Source organism: Aythya ferina, assembly GCF_964211825.1.
Source record: "Aythya ferina genome assembly, chromosome: 3".
NCBI lineage: Eukaryota > Metazoa > Chordata > Aves > Anseriformes > Anatidae > Aythya > Aythya ferina.
The window spans coordinates 82312961-82331956 of NC_140298.1; the positions used below are offsets into that span (position 1 = coordinate 82312961).

The 18996-nt window shown below is 44.5% G+C and overlaps 1 protein-coding gene and 1 long non-coding RNA gene across 2 annotated transcripts in view; both read right to left on the reverse strand.

Moving 5' to 3' along the window:
• LOC311433800 overlaps window positions 1-18996 on the reverse strand; it is a 371170-nt gene that overhangs the window by 105102 nt on the left and 247072 nt on the right. The window lies entirely within an intron of this gene.
• On the reverse strand, window positions 2681-17334 carry LOC311433790 (pantetheinase-like). The gene is made up of 8 exons (XM_084513356.1): window positions 17025-17334; window positions 12317-12558; window positions 12082-12212; window positions 10384-10576; window positions 7597-7888; window positions 6065-6438; window positions 3432-3602; window positions 2681-3177 (listed from the first exon to the last, which is right to left on the reverse strand). Exons 2-8 carry the CDS (start codon window positions 12527-12529, stop codon window positions 3079-3081), a joined length of 1473 nt encoding a protein of 490 aa, XP_084369482.1. The 5' UTR covers window positions 12530-12558; window positions 17025-17334; the 3' UTR covers window positions 2681-3078.

Below are 18996 nucleotides of genomic sequence, written 5' to 3' on the forward strand. Positions count from 1 at the left end.
TATTTCTATCCATCAGCATCAAGGCCTTCTCAGGAGAAGCAGGCAAGAGCATGCTGTGCTCATAGACGGCTGCAATGTAGCTGTCCAGGGCCCAGGCCTCAAGAGCAGACAGCACCAAAACCGGACAGCAGAGGCATGAGCCCTCAAAAGCCCCATACCTGAAATCTGGAAGTCACCCAGGAGGAGGACCAGGGTGAGCAAAATCAGGGGACTTTAATAATTTCTTGCAGAAACCTGGGAATTCTCCAGAGTGCCAGAAAGTTGACACCATGCGATGCAATCACTGTGTCCCTAAAGACTCAAACATCAAAGGTCGGAGAGCCACAGGCATTGAGCAATCCTGCCCCATGGTTACACCACCGACAGAGAAGTCGCCACTGTGCTGCAGCTGAAGAAATGCATTGCCAGCCAGATTCACCGAGTGTTCAGGCCCGGCATTACTCTAATAAGGTGAAAGCAAGCCCAGGTCACAGTGGGAAAACAAGCCAGAGGAGTTTAGGAAATCACAGCAAAGACCGGAACAGACACATTCCTGGCCAAAGTGCAGGGTGTGGGGTGCAGGCAGGGCTGCAAGAGGTGGGTGCTTGGGCACCGCCTGTGCCACCCCTGGCTCAGGGCTGTGGGGCCTCTGGAGGCCGCTCCACATCACAGCAGGGATGCCAGCAGGCTGCTTGTCTGGGCAAACCTGTTAGCACACCGCTCCATAACTGAGCTCGGCGGATCTCTAGTCCTTAAAGATCTCTGTTAGAGCAGCATTGTCCTTGGGAGCCATAATTCCTAAATTTTGCCCATTGCACCCTGCTTTAGTTACATCTACAGATCACCCCATTGAAAATCTTGAATCTGAAGCTGCACATGCAGAAAAAAATCACATTTGCTAAGGTTTCTTACCTTCTTTGTTCCTGATTCAGCTGTCAGATAAAGAAATGTTTTTTTTTTTTTTTTTTTTTTTTTTTTCCTGTACTGGCCTGGAAGAACAGTCTATTGTTATCAGTGGTTACGCACAGACTTATCTTTATGCACAGTGAGTTGGTATGTGGATGAATGGGTAGATTTGAAAAGGATTATACTTTGTATGCCTGCCTCACTTCATACAACAAAACATTTCATGATTATGAATATTATGCAATCTTTGCGGCAAAAAGAATTTAGTGCAATAATGGCTTATGCCAGCCTTCTATGAGAAAACATTCAACATTCAAACACGTATATCTACCTAGTCAGACAGCAGTGGTCTTTGAACCAAATCCTAAATTCAAAGTACTTGCCAGGTTCAGGGTTGGGATCATATACTACGTGCACATCCATTTCCTTAGCCAAAAGACTTGTACCAGTCCTGAAGGAGCTGCCTCCCAGCCTCACCACATGCTCCCACTACATCCTTTCTACACTGCAAGATGAAACCTCCTTGCATACCATAGCGTCCTTTAAACTCAGATCCTTTCCTCAGGCAAGTTGCATCATGACCCGCCAGGTTCCTTGGGGACAAGGAGTGTCTGCACTGAGTCTGTATACCTGGGAAGAGGATCAGAGTGAATAACCCTTGCTAAATTGAGATCTGTCTGGGGGCAGGCAACCACTGACTGAAACAGCGAAGAAGGTTTTGAGAGAGCGTGGCTCTAGCAGCACTGATGTTGAGCTTCCATGAGTCAGAGCACGGTATAGGGTTAGGAAGATTTGGGATTTTGATGAACAAGTTCATGATATTGTGTTGTGTCACAACTATTTATTTGTCTTTGAAAGCAGAAAGGTCATATGGTGCCCAGCAGTGATAACTAGTGCTGGAGTCCAGATAGGATTTGCATTTCTACCTTCTTGTCAACTTTGTAACCAAAGTACGAGGAACTGAAGACCTTGAGAGTGCTGTGCTGGGACCAGAAATGGTGCCTGTGTGGGGAAAAAGGAAGTGGAATTGGGACTTATAGGGGTGTCTGACCCCTTTTAAAAGTCCACAGAAAGAGATGCATATCTCTATACACCAATATGCTAAAGGAAGAGGATATGCTTCCCCTGGTCACAGGGGAAGATGAGGAAGCAAAAACATGAATAGTGCTTTCTCACCAGGAGTTGCTAGTATCTAGTAGAAATCTAAACCCCCTAATCCCAACAGTTAATGAACTTGCAGGGCAGCACCACCCATCATTATGATCAAGAAGCAAAGGGTAAGGCTTGTTTCACATATGTTGGTGTTACATGACAAGGAAGAAATAGAAAAGATAGGAGGAAGAAGCTGCTACATACACTGTCACTCAGTGACCTCTTTTCTGGCTACACACAGTTCCAGCACTGTATCCAGTACAGCCAGAAGGTCTTGACAAACTTGTTCAGAACCGGCAAGTGGAATATTTTGGGTTTTCAGTTTAAAGTTTTGGTTTAACAGAGATTTCTGAAAAATGATGATTCATCTTCAGTTCTGTACAAGAACAGACAACAGATTTTGGCTCAGGGTGGGCTCTTTGATTGGAGTTCTAGCTTAGCCTCCATGATGCACTGTTCTGTGCTGCTACATGCCACACAATGTTAACCTTTGGCATAAAGACAACAAACACAAAACAACACAAACAGAAGAAAGAATTGTGTAACTGTGATAAAAGAATAGACTTGTAAAGTAATTAGCATTAGGAGCTGCATATCAGAGACAAAACATTACTGAGCTTTGTTGCATGGAGCTGTCACAAACTGCATCTTTCAGTGTTTTATTTACTGATCTCAGCAATCTGCAATTATAAAATATGCAATGCAATTTTAGTAAGAATTTATCTTCTGTCCCAAAATACAGAATTTGAGGGCTAGAAAAATAAAAATTCCAGAAAACAGTGAGAGAAACACAACTTCTATTTTGTACTAATAAAAGATTAATATTCTTATAATATAGAAATAGTTACTTCTCAATAAATGGTAGCAATAAAAGAATGTTGCCGATTTTTTCCTAAACAAATCACATTGAGAAGTTTGTTCAATGTGAAGAATGAAACAATCCTGATTATTGTTGTAGAGTATCTCATTTGGACGTGAGACTATTAGTGTACAGCTTCAGTTATGGTAACATCACGGGAAGGCTGTCAGTTGTGGGTCTTGTTATAGATGATCCTTTTCATACCACCGACCAAAAAGTGTCACAGTGACAACTGGTTTTGTTGGTTTTGTCTTACTTATCAAACGCCCATCATTCAATACCTGATTGGAAAAAATAAGAGAAAGACATAATTAGAGAAATACTACTATGAACAAACGAAGTGCTCAGAAGGATGTAAGAAAACAAGAAGAAGGTACATCAGACCATATCATGGCAACCAGTGACTTCATTGAAAAGTATAAAATATGTCTGATTATTCACTAAGAAAAAGTTCTTTTTGGCTGTTTTGATGTAGTTATTCCACTACTAGTCCACAGAAAGTCTAACATGAACCAGTTCCGGAGTGCCCCATTACCTCAAATTCCCCAGGGGCCAGCTGCACGTCGCTGTACAAGACCTCTGGAAAGACGTAGTTAGTGCCAAACGTGCCGCTGAGGGAGAACATGTCAAACTTGGTCTGCGCAGCCTCCACTGGCTGCCCACATGTGCTCAGGTCTGTGCTCTTACACTTGAGCAGTGTGCATATCTGTGGGGAAGTAAAAAAGACAACATATTAAGCAAGACAGAAATATTCTGATATAAAAGCCTTGTGTCATTAAACCTTGTGCGTGTTGGAGTAGGTGTCAGTCCCTTAATTTCTTTTATAATCTTAAATCAAAATCTCTTTCATAAACTTCAGTTGTAGCTTACTTTTTCACCCTTGACCTGACTGAGGGTATTACACACCTGTACTGCCATAATAGTTAGAAATAACCTTTGTTTCTGATGTAAGCACTACCAGAGTTCTTTATTTGATTCCTGCAGGCCAGTGGCATTTCCACTAATTCTTCTAGTTGCCAGTTCTTATTTGAAGATTCCTTTCTCACAAGTCTTATTAAGATGAATTTGTGAATGGAAATTTTAGGAAAATGAAACCAAGTCCTCCTCATGTGTGCACTGGATTACCGTACACACAAGTCCTCTTACTGGTATGCGTACGTGTTGCTAATAACAGTTCATTAGATTGTCTAGTCTATTGTGGGAAATCTGAATTTCATTATTCTCCATCCAACTTCTGGTGAATACTGCAGTATCACACTGAATCATCTGCAATACCGTGTCCAGTTCTGTCTGCCCCCTCCCTTACCCCCTATACAGGAGACACTTGGACATACTAGAAAGAGTCCAATGTAGGGTTACCAAAATGATCAAAGAACTGGAGCACCTCTCATGTGAGGAAAGACTGAGAGAGTTAGAACCGTTCAGCCTGGAGAAGAGGAGGCTCAGGAGGAATCTTACCAATGTCTACAAATATCTGATGGGAAGGTGCAAAGAGAATGAGGACAGGCTCTTCTCAGTGGTGCCCAGTGCCAGGACAAGAAGCCATGGGCATAAGCTAGAACACAGGAGGTTCTGCTGGAACATCAGGAAGCACTTCTATACTGTGCAGGTGAAGGTACTGTGCAGGCACTGAGCCTGCTGGAGTTCAAGAAGCGTTTGGACAACGCTCTTAGACATCCGATCTGATTTTTGAGTGGTTGTGTTGGGTGCCAGGAGTTGAACTCTATTATTTTTGTGGGTCCCTCACAACTTGGGATATTCTATGCTTCTATGATAGGGTCCTGGGCAACCTGGCTCTAGGTGCTTCTGCTTGAGCAGAGGTCCCTTCCCACCTCAACCATTCCATGACTCTGTAATAGATGACCATGTAATGAAGTCAGCATCCTCTGTTACAATTTTGTATTAGCAGCTGTAGCACATAAAGGAAAGTAGGAATGGTAACGTTTTCCTTTTGTCCTTATGGTTTAACCATAAGCATTCTCCATCTTAAAGCTGATAAATGTTTAGAGACACTATGATGAAATATGAAATAGGGCTAGCACTTCTGTGAAGATTCAAGTAACACTGGCTGGCTTTGCTGCCAGATGATGGAACTGTTTTGTCTACTCATGCCAGGTGTTGGGAGCCAGAAGAAGCATAGCTGCAAACAACCAAAGTATTATTCATCAGCAAATATGCTTTCCTATTGAAATGCAAATATGCAGACAAAAAATCTAATTCTCTCAGTGTGTTCTGAAGAAATTAAAAAAAATATTAAAACAACAACAAAAAAGTAGAAATTCCTATCTGCTCTATCATACTCAGTACTGGTAGAGACCATCTGGCAGCTTTCACAATCACTGAAATAGATTTTCCAAGTGAGCTCACCAAGAACTGATTTTATTCAAGCTATCTTCTTAGATGCATTAGTTGAGCTGTTCATTGGCTAAAACCTCTCTACATATCCTGGAGTCTATGCCAGCTGGTATGCAAAGGCCCTGCTGGCAGAGAAAAGTAACTAAAAAAAAATAAATTAATCTGCTGGCACAATAACTTAATTATGAAGGCAAAAAATACAGCTTTAAACAAACTATTATCTAGGATGCAACTCAGTGTCTTCCCACATACTTGATTAAAAAAGAGGAAGAGTGGATATTCCAAGTAAAAGTTATATGCCATTTCAGTAAAATTCATAGCTATAATTTGAAAAAAATGACAAAATATTAACTTCTTCATGAATCCAAATTATCAGAGCATTTCATAAATATAGATAATCAAGTGATTTTTTTAACAGCAACCAGTTGATAAAGATTAAAGGAGAGATTCATAACACTTACTGCAGATACTTACAACAGAAGACTAAAGTGTAACTCCCTGTTTAGCCAATACTGTATGTCTAAAAAATAGCGTGTGGCCTCTGGGAACATAAAAGAGGTTGAGAGATGAGAGACCTCTGCACTGCGTTTCTTGGATTTAAAGGCACATTTGGATATTTGGACATTTTAGCAACTACTTCCTGTTGCTAACTAATAGGACACCAGGACCATAGCATACAAGAAATAAATTATTGTCCTTATCCCCTCCTGCCCCAAGGAGCTGAAGGTTTCTCCCTGTAAAGAAACTTCCTAAAATTTCTAAAATTTCTAAAATTCCTAACCACCATCCCCCCACCCCCCAAAGAATCTTTACCTGCAGATAGTATTGTCCTTCAACAACATGAAGCCCATCAAAAGCACCAAGCACATAAACTTCATCTTCTCGTTTCTCTGCCATCTTGTAGCTCAGGTGACAGTGGAGGTCTTTCTGGCAAACGGTGATACTCCCCTCAGGCTTAGTGAGCTCAGTGAAAGTGAACTGGTCATAGAAGATCAATCCACTGAAGTCATGTTCATCTGGTATGCATTTTTCTACACTTGAAGCATATGAACTCCAGCTGACAGCACGAGGGGAGGCAGGAGAAAGGCGAGGGTGTGAATCTAGTTCAGCAATGAGAAGACGGCCATCCTCAGTTTTCATATTGTAGTAATAAGCTCTGGCTCCATCTGGTGCATAAATGCCGCTCCCTGAGGAGAATGCAATTTTCAGTCCAAAATAGTTCAAACACTTCACATTGTCCTTTTAATTGTCATTATTGCTAGCTTATCCAGTCTTTTATAAATATTGTAGAAATTTTATTCTCACCGAAGACAACTATTATTAACTCAGTATAGAGATCATGCTTTGGCAAAGAGTAGCATTTATTTCTCTACATGAGGTCTGCTCAGTATAGCCTAAAGGCAGATGGTATTATCTTATGATTGTATTCATGACCTCCCCAGTAACAACAGAGTTGACTGAAAATTCCTTCTTTCTTGGCAATTTGATGTAAGAGGACTAACTACTGATTGAGACCATCCAAAACACCACACAGACAAGCATCGCAAGCCCATCCAGATGGGCACAGCAAGAGATAATAGCTGTCTAGCTCAGTTTATACCATCTGAACACTCCGCACTTGGGTAATTCACACATGGCCAGTGCCAAGTGATGGATGAAAATCAAAGAAAATCTGCCATGCCTATTACTGTCAAAGAGCTCTGCCCTTCAGCTACACAAAATGGACAACAAGCAGTAACCTATTAAGCATTTCAAATGAGAAGCCCCAATCCAATATTGTGATCTCAGGGCACAGTCTAGCTGAAATATATTATCCCATAAGCTAAACTCTAGAAAATCAGTGTCAAACTTTTAAAAGAAAATGCACACTTCTTAGCAGTGTTACTGCAATAGGTCTGAAAAAATGATTTCAACACTTTTCCACAACTGTATTTAATACAGCTACAAATGAGTATTTCATTTGTCCAGAATAAATGGAGCCGTGCATTGGCTGTACAACACAGTTCTGCATTTAAGAACAGATTTGGAGGTCTAAAGGAAAAGAGCTTAAGTTTCAGAAGTTTCTACTCATGTAGAAGCAGCAGTAACTTACTACTTGTTTGGAGGCATTAAAAGAAAAAAAGGAAACTCCTAAGAAACTACGGAGGAGAAAAGATAACACCAGAAATTTTGCTATGCCATATATGGCACCAGTAGGGACAGGGTTTGCCAGGTTTAAAATCTGTTGGCTAAACTCTTTACCTTCCAGATAAACACATTATAGTCCTCTGCAAAATGACCTTGCAAAATAGGGGAAAAAGATTCCTGGTTATAATGATTTTTCAGACAGAGTTAAAATTAATTACCTGTCATGGACATGATGGTGTTGTGAGTATTGGAAGCTAGGAAATTGACTCTCATGCCCATTGCCCAGGCAGAGTGAAACTCCACAGCAGTCAGAAAGGGCTGGACATTCATCCAGGCCGTTGGGAAGAGCACCGTGTCCACCTGGAGCTTGCTCACCAGCACCACGGCAGGCTCCCAGAAAAGGATGTCGAAGCAAGTGAAAATGCCAAACTTCCCAAAGGGTGTCTCAAAGGTGACAGCTTCTGGCTCTTTAGGGTAATTAAACTGTTCTTCTGACATAAAGAGATTATACTATAGGGGAAGGAATAAAACCAGAAAATAGTTAAAGGTACCTACTGCCATATCCTGGAGTCATTCTGCAAAACTGTTCTGAATGACTTCAGGTTTTTATTCTGTGATGGAAGCCATCATATGTATGATCACTGTAGTGACCAAAAAGTTGACATGGGAAGACACGTATTGTCCTGGCACCTAGCTAAAAAAAACATCTGGCTATCTGTTGGTCTATTGTGTCAGCTACCTGCAGCTCCTTTAAAAATTAGCTTTCCCATCTCCCCACCTAATTTTAAAAACCTGGTGAGCCAAAAGGCACATAGAAGAGAAATGATAATGGAAGAGGAGCATAGAGCATCTGGTGGGTTGGTAATTTTGATGTGAAGATGCATGGACAGAATGTACCAACACAACAGTACTGGAAGGAAGCATGAGACAGCAAAAGGTGACCACAAAACAGAAGAAAACAAAGGTGGTGGTGATGAAGAGGAGGTAAATTGTCACAGCTGACAGAAGAACCCAAGTCTGTGATGCTCCCTGCTTTGTAACATTTCCATTCTTCCTTTGGGTTCTCCTTAACTAAAAGAGTCCTTTAATATACAGGCAGCCTAGGCAATAAACGTACGTAACCGAGCCAGAAAGTGGGTTCAGCGTTACTGAACTTGGCACTTGTGCCATGCCTGGTTGGCACATGGGGGACCAGCATTAGGCTCATCCAGTTTGTGAGCAAGCAAGTATCTTGGCATCACCCATGGAGAACTAGGTAGAATACTAGGTCCAAAGTGCATTAAATAAACAACTGACTTCAGTCTAGCCACGTCAGTGTGATATATCTGGTATATGAACCCCAAACAACTTTGATGACCCTTACAAGTAGGTTGCCTTGGGTTTACATGGTGAGTGCTTGGTAGCAGGGGGGGGCTGCAGGGGTGGCCTCTGTGAGCAGAGCCCAGCAGCTGCCTCGTGTCAGGTCAGAGCCAGCTCCAGCCAGCTCCAAAGGAACCTGCTGCTGGCCAGAGCTGAGCCAGGGAGCAATGCTGGTTGAGCCTCTGAGAGAGAAGACTGAAGAAAGAGAAAAACTGCTGTAAAACTGCAGCTAGGAGAGGGAGTGAGAAAGTGTGGGAGAACCAGCCTTGCAGACCCCAAGATCAGTGCAGAAGGAGGGCAGGAGGTGCAGGAAGTTCCCCTGCGGCCTGTAGAGAGGCCCCTGGTGGAGCAGTGCTTGAAGAGTTTCTGCCTGTGGGCAGCCCCCGCAGGCTCAGTTGGGGAAGGACTGCATCCATGGGAGGGACCCCACAGGGAGCAGGGGCAGGGAGGGACCATGAGGGAGCAGCAGAGATGAAGCATCACGGACTAACCACAGACCCCATTCCCCATTCCCCTGCACCGCTCAGAAGGGAGGGCATAGAAGGGGTTGTTTGGGGGCGGAAAAGGTGGTTTTATTTTGCTTTTAATTTCTCAGTGTTCTAGGCCTGTAGAGATAGGCAATACATTATATTAATCTTCCTGCGATGAGTCTGTTTTGCCCATGACAATAATTGTTGGGCGATCTCCCTGTCTTTATCTCAACCCTTGAGCCTTTTCCATTGTATTTTCTCTCCAGATTAGGCTCAAGGCCAGTGCTTTACCGCACAGTGAGCTGACAAAACCAAACACAGCCTTTAACAAATTCTCCAGCTTGATATACAGTAAAAGGGAGAATGTGTCATGGATCATATAAAACAGGATCACATAGAGAAATAATGAGAACAACCCAGACAACATTGTGACTAGCAACTGTTAACTAAGTACGATAACTGTAAGCTCCCTCTACAGCGCTCTGATCAAATCTATTTCTATCTCAAGCCTCCAAGCCCAATACTGGGCAACGAAAAGGACTGTGGTGGAGTTTGGCTGCCAAGCAGGATAAAACCACCAAGAGGTACATAAAACTAAAAAGGAAAAAAAAAGAAAAAAGAAAAAAGAAAAGAAAAAAAGATACTTTAATTGGTTGTAAATGTTTCAGTGCTCTCATAACTTTTTGCTCCCAGCAATTTCCACAAATCCTGTTATGCAAAAGCTGTCCAGAAGCTGTGCTGAAACATTGTAAGAAAAACATTGATAGGAAAGGGCCTGCTTTCCTTAAATCAGACTGTTCATGTAAAATGAGATGCAGGTGAACATTTTAAAATGCTGGAACGTGAAGGGGTGTTCTGGTAAAAAGCTGGCACATAAAACTAGGGTTGCTCAAGCAGCAGGATTTCCAGTAAAAGGAAGTTAAACTGAGGCAGTCAACCAACTAACATTGGACCCAAGCAATCAGTCAAACTGTTTTCATTCTAGTCTGCTTTTAGAAACTTACAAATACAAATTTAGTGTCGATACTTCACAGGAACAGAGATTATTTTAAATTATATCAAAAACCTATACGAGGGAGGTATTTGCCATAGAGCAATTACTGGCATTAAATTGACTTGCCTAATGGAGACATTTTGGAAGATGTGAAAAAAATGGCTTCCATGACCACTGCTTACCTTGTGGTAACGAGCCACCAGTTTCCCTTCTGAGTCAAAGACAACATTGGTGTTGTACTGGTAGCGACCGTCACTGGGGCAGCTGGGATCACTGGAATTGCACGATTTCTTGTCCCCGATGTTTGCAACCACATAGATGGAGTTATTCCTGGCCATGCAGCTGAGTCGTTCCAGCACTGGTGTTGGAGCAAATCTAATGTGTTTTAGACCAGGAGAAAAATAAAATAAAATAAGAAAAGACGTACTGACCATGGTGCCCACCACTGGATCACTGAAGGCATGCTGACAGCATCCCTGATTCTGCAGTCACATCAGGGCAGGCATACATAGGGTGGCTGCAGTACTCCTGTGGATTGCTTTCTGTGCCCTGGGGCAGGTCCTGAAGCCTTGAAGCCTTCCCATTGGTGTCTAGAGGGAAATGCTATCGCTGGATTGCCTGCCAGTGCACTGGGCACCCAGAATGGGGTCTGCAGAGAGTAGATAATCCTGGGGCTGGGGGAGGGCACGCTCATCACCGTTGTTTTGTGAAAGGTCATACATGAGATGGACCATGCAGAAGGACTGTTATGCCAGTTATGTAGGGAGCTCTAAGGAATAGGGCATGCCAGAATGTGATGGCAGGCATTATGCACAAGGCTGCTGATGAAAAACCTGATTTAGGACAGTGGAAAGATACAGACATCACCTTCACAAAACCTAACTGAGGAACTGGAATAAAGACATGCTTAGACATGTTGCTACCCCCCACACCTCACTTATTGAGAAAGAATCCTTATATTTTAGTTAACTTATGTCTCAGTAAAAAGCTGCTCATCCTGCACTTCTCCCAGCATACATTCTCCATTGTGAGTCTTCCTCTTGGGACCATTGAGGAATCTTATTACAGATGTCACACCATGGTCTTAGCATTTCATCTTTGAGCAGGTGAAGAAAGCTGCATTGCAAAAGCCAGACCATGTTTGTAGTTCTGTGACTGAGCACTTACTGCATACTGTATGAGCCTAAAGTCCAGTGTGCAACTTCATGTTACCACAGTCCTGCTAGAACATGACACTTGAGTGACATATCATGTTCTAGAGCAAAGAGAGTCTAGCAATTAGGACTTTACCTTACTGTAATCGTGAAAAATAAGATTAAAACTTTCTGTGTGTGTATCACTTGCAGATTTTGACTTTGACTAGTGACCTCATCACCGCTGTTACTAGCTTTTCAGAAACCAGTTTTCAGTTCTTCACAAGAACAGTATGTGTGCTTTTATATGAATGCAGCATTTATAAACAAACCAACAAAACAAATCAAAAACTAGCATTAAAAATTTCCAATTATTTCCATTCAAAACAATGTGGAAAAAATGAAAATGCAACAAGCAGCAGCATATTCTGGAATCAAAGCTTTTCCAAATGGAAAAAAAAAAAAAAAGGTTTTGTCTACATTTAGCAACTCCAATCTCCAATTCGATATATTTTTAATACCTCTTTAAAGTGTCTTTAAACTCTAATTCTTTTTGAATTAAAAATATTTTTAACAGGTTTCCCTTGTCAATCTTAGGTTGTGATTTACCTTCATATGATATGCAACTATAACTGAAACTTGCCTGATGTCAAAAGCATTAGCAGTTCCTAGGCATTTATTAGGAACAGCTCACAACTCCATGGGACACCAGCTTAAAATCAGACAAACAGGTGCAGAAGGAATCACCTTGTGGGATCAGTGCAGGGAATCCAGTTCACCTCTGGATTGGGAATGTCCTCCAGGTATGGGTAGATGGCTTCTCTTGTGAAAACCCAGCCATAAATGCCATCCTCAGGAGTCACAATGATGTGCGCGCCCTGGCAGAAGAGGCTCCGTTAAGAAGTCTCCATCAGTACATCCCGGGGGTGGGGGCAGTGGGAGGAGAACACACGATTAACACCACTCGGGATACATCTCGTACCTGCTGGGCTGCTTCCTTGATGGCTCCTTCCAAGATGTCCATGTTCTTGTTCATCAGGGCCAAAGCATCTTCAGGAGAAACTGTCTCTTGAGCGGCACGTGGCAGGATGACAGCGTGCTCATACACAGCCGCAATGAAGGTGTCTGAGGCCAGGGCCTGCAGGGCTGCCAGGGCAAACACCGCAGCGTGCACCACAGGCCGGGGAGGGACCATGGCTGCTGCCTGGCAATTGCTTGAATGCTCTGAGCCACAGACAAATGGTGAAAAGGAAGTATACACAGAAAAGAAAGAAGGGTCAAAGTTTAACTTAAAAAAGGGAGGGAGGAAGTGCTGGCCAGTTAAAGCATTACCTTATAATCAAATGTCTCTGGTTACATACAGAAAAGTAGGACATCACAACATCAGAAAGTGAGGATGTCGCAACTCAGACTGAAGAGTTGGCAGAGCACACAGGCTGTCACTGAACTGTGGCTAATGCAAAGAGTAATAATGCCAATATGAAAGTATATTATTAAACACGACTTGAAAGAACAGTCCAATTTTTGCTGTTGTACTTTTTCTGTCATTGATTGTAACACACTTTTGCTCAACTCTGACACTCACGTAAAGGTGGATACAGAGGCATAGGATCATCTAGGTTGGAAGAGACCTCCAAGATCATCGAGTCCAACCTCTGACCTAACACTAGCAAGTCCTCCTCTAAACCATATCACTAAGCTCTACATCTAAATGTCTTTATAGACCTGCAGGGATGGTGACTGAACCACTTCCCTGGGCAGCCCTTTCCAATGCCTAACAACCCTTTCAGTAAAGAAGTTCTTCCTAATATCCAACCTAAACCTCCCGTGGCACAACTTTAGCCCATTCCCCCTCATCCTGTCACCAGGCACATGGGAGAATTGGCTAACCCCCACCTCGCTACAGCCTCCTTTAAGGTATCTGTAGAGTGTGATAAGGTCACCCCTGAGCCTCCTCTTCTCCACCCTAAACAAGCCCAGCTTCTTCAGCCACTCCTTGTAAAACTTGTTCTCCAGACCCCTCACCAGCTTCGTTGTCCTTCTCTGGACTCGCTCGAGCACCTCAATGTCCGTCTTGTAGTGACGTGCCCAAAACTGAACACAGTACTCGAGGTGCAGCCTCACCAGAGCCAAGTACAGGGGGACAATCACTTCCCTAGTCCTGCTGGCCACACTGTTTCTTATACAAGCCAGGATTCTGCTGGCCTTCTTGGCCACCTGAGCACACTGCTGGCTCATACTCAGCCAATCCACCAATACTCCCAGGTCCTTCTCTGCCAGGCAGCTTTCTAATCACTCATCTTCCAGCCTGTATTGCTGATTGGGGTTGTTGTGCCCCAAGTGTAGGACCCAGCACTTGGCCTTGTTAACTTCATACAGCTGGCCTCAGCCCATCGGTCCAGCCTTTCCAGATCCTCCTGAAGCACCTTCCTACCCTCGAGCAGATTGACACACACAGAATCACAGAATCACAGAATCACAGAATTTTCTAGGTTGGAAGAGACCTCAAGGTCATCGAGTCCAACCTCCAACCTAACGCTAACAGCCCTCCACTAAACCATATCCCTAAGCTCTACATCTAAACGTCTTTTGAAGACTTCCAAGGATGGTGACTCCACCACTTCCCTGGGCAGCCTGTTCCAGTGCCTCACAACCCTTTCAGTGAAGAAGTTCTTCCTAACATCTAGCCTAAAACTCCCCTGGCTCAACTTAAACCCATTCCCCCTCGTCCTGTCACCAGGCACGTGGGAGAACAGGCCAACCCCCACCTCGCTACAGCCTCCCTTGAGGTACCTAAAAAGAGCGATAAGGTCGCCCCTGAGCCTCCTCTTCTCCAGGCTGAACAAGCCCAGCTCCCTCAGCCGCTCCTCGTAGGACTTGTTCTCCAGGCCCCTCACCAGCTTCGTCGCCCTTCTCTGCACCCGCTCAAGCACCTCGATGTCCTTCTTGTAGCGAGGGGCCCAAAACTGAACACAGTACTCGAGGTGCGGCCTCACCAGAGCTGAGTACAGGGGGACGATCACCTCCCTAGCCCTGCTGGTCACGCTGTTCCTAATACAAGCCAGGATGCCGTTGGCCTTCTTGGCCACCTGAGCACACTGCTGGCTCATATTCAGCCGACTATCCACCATCACTCCCAGGTCCTTCTCTGCCTGGCAGCTTTCCAACCATTCCTCTCCCAGCCTGTAGCTCTGCTTGGGGTTATTGCGCCCCAGGTGCAGGACCCGGCACTTGGCCTTGTTAAACTTCATGCAGTTGACCTCAGCCCATCGGTCCAGCCTATCCAGATCCTCCTGCAGAGCTTTCCTACCCTCAAGCAGATCGACACACGCACCTAACTTGGTGTCATCTGCGAACTTACTGAGGGTGCACTCAATGCCCTCGTCCAGATCATCGATGAAGATATTAAAGAGGACCGGCCCCAGCACCGAGCCCTGGGGGACGCCACTAGTGACCGGCCTCCAACTGGACTTGGCTCCATTCACCACGACTCTTTGGGCCCGGCTATCCAGCCAGTTTCTAACCCAACGAAGCGTGCGCCAGTCCAAGCCAAGAGCAGCCAGTTTCTTGAGGAGAATGCTGTGGGAGACGGTGTCAAAAGCCTTGCTGAAGTCAAGGTAGACCACATCCACAGCCTTTCCCTCACCCACTAAGCACGTCACTTTGTCATAGAAGGAGATCAGGTTCATCAAGCAGGACCTGCCTTTCATAAACCCATGCTGACTGGGCCTGATCGCCTGGTTGCCCTGCAAGTGCTGCATGATGACATTCAAGATAATCTGTTCCATGAGCCTCCCCAGCACCAAAGTCAGACTGACAGAACTATAGTTTCCCAGGTCTACCCTCCGGCCCTTGTAGATGGGTATCACATTTGCTAGCTGCCAGTCGACTGGGATTTCCCCTGATAGCCAGGACTGCTGATAAATGATGGAAAGCAGCTTGGCGAGCTCCTTTGCTAGTTCTCTCAGTACCCTTGGTTGGATCTCATCCAGCACCATCAACTTGCATACATCTAAGTGCTGTAGCAGGTCGCCAACCATTTCCTTGTGGATTACGAGGGCCACATCCTGCTCCCCACCTCCTTCCACCAGCTTAGGGTACAGGGTATCCAGAGAACAACTGTTTTTGCTGCTGAAGACTGAGGCATAGAAGGCATTAAGCACTTCAGCCTTTTCCTCATTTCTTGTCACTAAGTTTCCTCCCGCACCCAGTGAAGGACAGAGATTCTCCTTAGTCCTCCTTTTTGTGTTTATGTATTTATAAAAACCACTGCCACCTCTGGAGCTGTTGTGGCAAAACTGAAGACCTTAAAAACTGTTTGCTTTATTCTAGTGTCATCACATTCCTTATTTCCTGTGCTAGGTGCCATTATCTGCAGCTTGCATCCAAGACTTTCTTTAGACCGGAGTCATTACATTATCATCTCACTGCACTTAAATGTCATGTACCTAATGTGCCAGTGACAGACCTGTCCCTTGCATTTATCCCAGAGGCTCTCCCAGTTGCTTCTCTTTAGCTGTATGTGAGTTTCCAATAGCCTGTCACCAGCAAATATGCACCTGGAGGGAATGTTTGCTCCTGAAATCAGGCAGGTAAGCCACCAGCCAGCCTGTTATCCATGTGCCTCACTGTTTGGCACCACATGCCTGAAGCAGAGGTCAGGGCAGCTCACCCCACACCACAGCATTCCAGCTCCTCAGCTCACCCTTCCTCACCCTGGGATCATTCTGTTTATTGATCAAAGCAGTCTTCATTTTTAATCTTTGACTTCAGTTCCAATGTGTTTTTTTATGTCATTTTCCTTTTTTTTTTTTCTTTTGACATTCTAATAGTTGCAGCATTCTCATTTAGAAAAAGTTTCCTGAATAGTACGAAGCAGAGCAGACTGCCTGCTTATGTCCTGCTACCATTGCAGAACCATCTCCTAGGAAGAGCAGAAATCACAGAATCACAGAATATCACATGTTGTGGGTGAACGTAAGCACCAGAGTTCCCTGCAAGAGCAGTGCTGACCAATGGCTTCAAGCATTAAGAACATCAACTTGCACCTACTAACATTCACCATCAAGTATTTCTCTACGTGCATTGGTAGATAAGACACAAGGCACATTCGTGAGCCTTAAATATGAGCATTTAAAAGGGTGCAGTGGAGATGTTAGTGGTAATTGAAGTAATGTAGCTTGGGAGACTTTGTTGTTGTTGCTCTGATTTTCTAAACAAATGAAACCTGTCTGGGTCTTGTTAACTGCAGTGAGCCATAAGTCTGAAGGAGGAAGTGGTAAACTCTGCTGTGTTTAGGGAGAGCTACGAAAACATTCAGCCCGGAAGGGTGACTACTGCAGCCAGGCAGGCATAGAGGCACGCAGCTGAAGTCGGCCTGCCAGAACGGGGTTTCTACAGCAACATTAGGTGTCTGGGCCTGGGCCAGCAGGCACCACCGCCAGCTGCCTGCAGAACTGGGAGCTCACCCAGCACCAAGGAACTAACCTGAGTTAAAAATAAATAAATCACCTACATATCCACTGAGTCAACCCCCTGTGAAACTACAGCAGTCCAGGCTATACACAACTACAGGCACTGTGAGAGGATATTTATCTTAGATCTCCCTCTGTTTTTCACACCTCCATTCTCCCAGCCCACTCTCCTCCTTCCCTGCTACCATGTGAGGACAGTGGTTACCGAGGACTTACTTTGGTGACACTGGGTGCAACTCGGTGCTGTCAGCTTAGCCAAAGAGGCAGTCCACCTTCAGATCGTGGTCCTGCTCCTTGTGCTGAGAGAAGCTGCCTGGAAAATGACTCCTTATGTGTTAATCTTTGCATGGAAAAACCTGTGTGAAGGGACACACCTGAAACCACGTAACCCTGGCAGAGCAGCCAGGTCAGGTGGCCAGGCTGAGATCAGCCCCCTCTGCTGTTTTAGCCCAACACAGTGCTGTGTTGCTTGGCTGTAAAAGGACACTGTGTCCAGGGGTGTACACACACATGCAGAGATAGAGTACTTTTTTTCCATGACAAGTGTTTTCCATTACTTCTGTTGTATCCATTACATAGGGTTACCATTTAATGGATCTACAGACTGTAAAAAATCTTGTTTTTACAATGTTCATTTTGTTCAAAGTATTTCACACCCTGCAAGTATATTTATTTATAATTTAATTATTCTATGACTTTGGTCAGATTAAATGTGAATGATTTTATTTCAAAACAAACCTGCAAAACAAACAACGGAATTAACCTCACATAGAAATCAGCCAAATACCACACAAAAAAATCCAGCACACTCACTTGGCACACACAAGTGTATTCAGTCCATTCAGGCTATTAGCCAGCCTTTGCCAGCACCCGCTTACACTTTTGACTCTCCTCACATCAGCATCAGCAACCATTTCAGCTGGGAAACAGGTGTGCCCCTGTGAAACTGCTCATTTTGAGAATTTTTGATATGGATCCACCTGACTGCTTGAAAAAGGTGACCCAGTTATCAATAGTTATGTGGAATGGAAATGTACCACACTGTAAAACTGTGGTCACGAAGATCAAGTAGCCTTCTTCAATTGCAACTTAGGGCACGGCATGCTGACATATTACCGTGTGTGCTGAGCTGACTATCTGATTTAAAGCTGCATTTTTAAGAGGCTTATTTTCTTTTTGAAAGTAAATGATAACTTCAAATTTCAACCTTCTGACTCCAAAGTTTCTGTTAATTTTCTCTGGTTTAGAACAGGGTGTATTCAGAGTTGGAGCTGAATGATCAGTTCTGGAACTGACTTCTGATTAAAAATCATAGAATCATTAAGGTTGGAAAAGACCTCCATGGTCATCTGGTCCAACCATCCCCCCTACCACCAATATCACCCACTAAGCACTGCATGGGGTTGTTGTGACCAAAGTGAAGGACCTGGCACTTAGCCATGATGAACTTCATCCCATTGACCTCTGCCCATCAACCCAATCTGTCCAGGTCCCTCTGCAGGGTCTTCCTACCCTCCAGCAGATTAACGCTTCCCCCCAGCTTGGTGTCATCTGCAAACTTACTGAGGGTGCACTCGATTCCCTCATCCAAGTCAACAATAAAGATATTAAAGAGGATGGGCCCCAACACAGACCCCTGGGGAACACCACTGGTCGCCAGCTGGATTTCACTCCGTTCACCACCACTCTCTGGGCCCTGCCATCCAGCCACTTTTTAACCCAGCAGAGTGTACCTGTCCAAGCCACAGGCTGCCAGCTTCTCCAGAAGAATACTGTGGGAAACCATGTCAAAGGCCTTGCTGAAGTCTAGGTAGGTTGCGCCAACAGGCTTTCCCTCATCCACCCGGTGGGTTACCTGTTCATAGACAGAGATGAGGTTAGTCAGGCAGGACTTGCCTTTCATGAACCCCTGCTTGCTGGGTCTGCTCCCCAGGTTGTCTTGCACATGCTGTGTGATTGCAGTCAAGATGATCTGTTCCACAACCATCTCCAGCACTGAGGTCAGGCTGACAGGCTTGTATTTTCCCAGGTCCTCCTTACAACACTTCTTATAGATGGGCGTCACATTGGTAAGTCTCCAGTCATCTGGGACCTCTCCAATTGATTATGACTGCTGATAGATGCTGGAAAGCGGCCCAGAAGTCACATCTCTTTCAGCACCCTCAGGTGGATCCCATCTGGCCCCATG

What these genes read in the sequence shown, in the direction of transcription:
- LOC311433790 (XM_084513356.1), bottom strand. Translation starts at nt 12,529, where the DNA reads ATGGTCCCTCCCCGGCCTGTGGTGCACGCTGCGGTGTTTGCCCTGGCA. An exon ending in CCCTGCACTGATCCCACAAG is followed by an intron (nt 10,577 to 12,081) that starts GTGATTCCTTCT and finishes AAAACACATTAG; the next exon opens with ATTTGCTCCAACACCAGTGC. An exon ending in TGGCCCCTGGGGAATTTGAG is followed by an intron (nt 3,178 to 3,431) that starts GTAATGGGGCAC and finishes TTTTCCAATCAG; the next exon opens with GTATTGAATGATGGGCGTTT.